The sequence below is a fragment of the Rhagoletis pomonella genome, unplaced genomic scaffold (assembly GCF_013731165.1).
Source record: "Rhagoletis pomonella isolate Grant_MI unplaced genomic scaffold, Rhpom_1.0 Rhpom_scaffold_00001, whole genome shotgun sequence".
In the NCBI taxonomy this organism is placed as follows: domain Eukaryota; kingdom Metazoa; phylum Arthropoda; class Insecta; order Diptera; family Tephritidae; genus Rhagoletis; species Rhagoletis pomonella.
Genome location: NW_023458555.1, coordinates 113225961 through 113231038, shown reverse-complemented (window position 1 = coordinate 113231038; position 5078 = coordinate 113225961). Strand labels below are relative to the sequence as shown.

Genomic DNA, 5078 nt, shown 5'->3' with positions numbered 1-5078 from the left:
TGCTACTGAGTATGTATGTACATATATATGCAGATGTTAAAAACAATAGTGACTTCTCACTTACCAGTATGTGTGTATGTTGTATGTCCACCGATGCTAGCGCCAGCATGCAGACTACCTGGGAAGTGTTGGGGGAGAAAAACAAAGCATATGTACATATAACTTCTGGAAAGGAGAGCAACCAAACAAACAGAAACAGGTGGTATAGTGGATCACGCTTAGTGGGTACGTATGCCACCTGTTTTGCTTTCCTTTTCAGTTCGGCCCTTCCCTACGTCGCGAAAAGAAATCGATCGTCGTTAAAAGGTACGTATTTACACCGGCGCGAGTGACAAAAAAATTACATAAAGGTGAATATTCAAACAAAAAAAATACAAAAGAAATTCACAGACGTGTAGAGACTGAATATTAACACTTTTGCAATATAGGCATTAATCAATGTTACTAGATTTAACCAAAGTTGACAAAATGCGAATGTGGAACATAAAAGTACTTACGTGTAAAGCGAATGTAGTGCAATCAATAAAGCGTGATGAAATTAAAGTTAACTCAAAATCGAAAATAAATGCAGAGTAAACAATGTGGTGAAAATAAAAGTATGTTTAAAAACTAATTTAATAATAAATGCGGTGTAAAACAAAAAATGTAGCAAATTACGAATTAAACTAACAAAAGGCTCAAAATTAAAAATAAATGCATATGAAGTAAAATGTAATGAAATAAAAAAAACAATAAACTTTAAAATTCAAAACAAGTGCCGCGTTAACAACTTTAAACTAAAGTGAATCCAAAAAAAGAGAAATTTTACGAACTAAGAACTTAGCTTAAACCAGGTGGGTGCTGGAAATCCAGGTGATTGTTATGCTGGCGTTCGGGATGCGGTGTGTATGCTGCTGCTCATAGATGGGTGAGTTTGAGTGCTGTGATATGCGGTGCTTCGATGTTGTGTGTTTGGCGATCTAGCTTAAGCCGGTGCTGTGCATATGTAGCCGTACGTATTTATGTATGCGGTAGTTTTTGTAAAATCTCGAGCCGCTGGTAGTGGACGTGAACGTCTATTTCGCCGCCGGGGCGCTTAGCACACACGGAAGTATAGTTGGCGCGGCCCGGATATAAATTTTGTGGACTTGACCAAATTGGGTTTAAAATAAAATGTCTTAAACAAAACGTTTTCCACTTTTTTTATTTTGCGTTAAGCACTTTGCTTTTACTTTTCAAAATTACTTTGTCGACCGATTTGGCGGGTATAAAAATTCGCGCTCGAGCACTTTTGCTTTCAACACAGACTCTCTTCAAAAGAATCACGATTAAGGCTTCAGCTCGCTATTTAAGCATTTTCGACGTTTATTTTGGTTACGGTGATTCTGCGGTTCTCCTTTTGTTTACAAGCAGACACATATACACAAGCTCAGGCCAGCCAATAGCAAGATCGCAGATCACGACATCGAACCAGTTGTATCGCACCCGCTATTTTGACTTTGGACTTTACGTCTTTATGGTAGCCAGTGGAAAGTTTTTATTTTGTTTACTTATACTGCTTCTACTGTTATCACCAGGGTGAATTTCCGTATAGGGTGGTTCGAAAAGGGTTGCTTCTCTGATTTAGAATATGCATTCATAGATATACACATGTTCATGCATATATCCACATATATGTATGTATATATATATATATGCATGTATATTCATATTAAATCGGCTGTCGTTACACACTAATTTCTAGTTTGCAATGTCCTTTTAAGCGTAATAGTGTCACCAGATAGCACCGTTATTAGAATAAATAGTAATAATATGTACATGCATATGTATTCACTGTCCACATAGATCGAGTGTATGTATTCAATTATGTATTGCGAAAGCGAAAATAGAATAGATAGATAATAACTAATATAGATACATAATACAGTGGCGGCGGTAACAATGGCATTGGGATAAACCAAATTTATTCCAATACCACTGACAACGGCGCAAATGTAGTTAAAGCGTCCAAATTGCTACACGATATGCAGCAAGAAAGTTTAGCAAACGAAGATGCTATAAATGATGTTGAGGCAGACCATATTGAGTCCCAAATCGCTTCTGTGTTTTCTGTGGTTCGTTGTGCTACTCATACTATTCAGCTAGCAGCATATGATGTCATAAAAACAATTGAAAGGGACTTGGAAGAGTGCAGGACGATTGTAAAAAAAATGAGAACCTTAGTAAGAGCAGGAAATACCGACATCAGTTTGCCATTCATCGACAACAGAACTAGTTGGAACTCTACGTATGATATTATGGAATCACTTTACCGAATCAAAGAATACATTGAAAATTTGTATAAAAACATGTACATAAATTGGTCATTCGTTAAGGATTATCTCACCGCTTTTCAACCAATCTCTAAGTGCACCCTAAAACTTCAAAGTGAGCAGTATATTATAGGAGACTTCTTCAGAGATTGGCTTACTTGCGAACTAGAGCTTGCAAACTTGATCCCAGACAATACTTATGCAGATTCCTTCCTAAATGCGATGAAAATAAAAAAAATTTCCTTTTAGAATATAAGGCTTTCGTCGCTGCTCTATATCTAGATCCAAGATTTAATTTTGAAGAAACACCTCTCCTCAGCTCTGAGCAATAGGATGTTTCAATGGTAAGCCAACTGAAATTTATTTCAAAATTCATTATCTTGATATTATATTTCGTTAAATTAATTTATTGTTTACTTGAATTTTTTATATCTTTATAATTGTGAGATACTAATCCAGTTATTTTAATTTTTCCTACTCTTTTACAGGATCACTTAATAAGGACTTACGAAATGATCCAGAAAATTGAAAATCCATCAGAATATCGGAATGATTGCACTTCTGGAGTTGTACCACATACAACACAGGACAATGAACTTCCAAGCACATCGAAAGGGACGTACCATAAGTTAACGCTGCACGTAAGGTCATTGGCAAAATCGCAAAGTGCAACGAGACCAATCGTAAAACCTAACATCAAACAAAAGCTGGTTAATCTCTGTGTAAAAGAAATGGAACCGTTCGACACAAATGTCCTGGAATACTGGAGAAAATTTTATCGGAATGAGTGTGAGATGTTGAAGTTAGCGGAGGTTGTATTAGCAGTACCAGCAACACTAGTTTCTGTTGAGCGGGCTTTCAGCGCACTTTCTCCAATACTCATTAAGTTACGTACAAAATTGTCAAAAAAATCGTTATCGAATCTATTGATAACAGAATTAAATTTTGATATTCTCCACTTCTCAAAATTAGAAATTGAAGAAAATAAATAGATAAAATATTGTGATGTAATAATTTTCTTCATTTTTATATACATATCTGTGTTCATATGGAATAGTAGCTTATGTCGAAAGGTTGGCTTTAGTATAATGCAAAAAACATCTTCCATACAACGCCCTAAAAAGTTTTCAGGATAAGCTGTTGTGAGTGATCACGAAAGGAGCACCCGCATCGTTTACCTCATTTATGTAGGTACACACCCAAAACTCTTACAAAATAAAATTTTATGAAGAACGTACGTATTTACGAAATATCTTGCATTCAGGGAAATCCCAACTAAACCACACAACTCCACACTTAGCGAAATGCAGTTTGAAGAAAAATTCACTACCTGCTACAACTCTAAAATGAACGAAATCATGTGCTCTATTTCCGTAAATATTTATAAAGCATACTAATTATTAGTGGAAAATAAGCAAAAGGTAGGTAGAAAGCTGCTACAATACTGTATCTACATACATACTTCAGGCTAAAAGGCTCACAAGTAAGTTTTTTTCGTCTTTGCAAGGTCGTAGTAAAACCAACGCTTAGCTATTATTTGATTATTGCTGCAAAATTTTTGCTCACTCTGCGCTACTGTTCAGTAAATAACTACCCTGCAAAAATTTGAGGACCAGGTGGTCCACTGGGTCGTAGTTTTAAAGTATGTGCAAAAGGGCCAGGTTGCATACTAGTAACTTGTTATGCTTACGTGGACCACTTCAAACGTAAAAAACCGATATATGTGTTGAGATCCACCTATTCGTGCCCCATCGGCAACATGATTCGGCTGCCGAATATGCCATGATCCAAAAGGAGTAGTTGTCTAGGTGGTCCCGTGTTATGCAGGGGTGAACCAGCAGTGGTCCCATGTTATGCAGCGTTGGACCAGAGGTGGTCAGGTCCAATGACATCGCAATGTTAATGTTACCATATTTTCTCCATATACTTGGACAATTTTCGTTACTAGTGTTGGTTACAAGGTAGTGTGGTCCCGTACTAGTATTTAACCTAGTCCCAATTTTTGCAGGGTATGATCTTACCGGTATAAGTACATGCATATACACATATCTACATACATATGTATGTGTGCATGGATATGAAATGCAGACCTTAGTTTTATTGAATTTTCTTCTAGTAATACATACATCCATACATATTCTTATCCTATTTACATGTTTATATTTTTGGTTTCTTATTAATATCCTTATAATGGCGAATCAAAACATTTAAAATAAATAAAAAATTTATATGTATTGTTTTTTCTGCTTTTCTTTACTCTCAGTCGTCACCAGACGCCCACTTTTCTCATTATTCAATCTTATCCCCACTAAGTTCCATTTATTAGATATAAAAAATAAACGCAATCATTATAATAAAATAACATGCAGATACACCATTATACTGAAAAGTGTACGCTTGGAATATACTTTAACTACACGTAAAATAATTTATGTAATTTATGTATATGTAGATACATGCATATATGTTTCCACCATAATTCATACATTTGTGCATATTCCCACATTCCATTCGAAAAGCATTTGCTTGCATTACTTACATATACATATGTACATATGTATGTACGCTGTATGCATAACAAACTGCATACCCAAAACAAACGCGAAAAATATCTCCCATACCACGTCGTTGAAAATTTTTCGCGAAAAGTTTATCGCGATAAGCTGTTGTGAGTGATCGCGAATGGATTATTTGCATCGTTTTTCATATTTATGAGAGGCCGACATCGGCAATGCTCGGACTTCTCATATTCAAGTGAGATGAAATTTCTTTGCTTTTTTCGATCGC

General features: G+C 35.7%; 1 protein-coding gene across 1 annotated transcript; it reads left to right on the top strand.

Annotated features, from left to right (window-relative positions):
- The first annotated feature begins 2546 nt into the window (after window positions 1-2546).
- Window positions 2547-3283, top strand: LOC118735322. The gene is made up of 2 exons (XM_036465013.1): window positions 2547-2635; window positions 2780-3283. Exons 1-2 carry the CDS (start codon window positions 2633-2635, stop codon window positions 3281-3283), a joined length of 507 nt encoding a protein of 168 aa, XP_036320906.1. The 5' UTR covers window positions 2547-2632.
- The last annotated feature ends 1795 nt before the right edge of the window (window positions 3284-5078 follow it).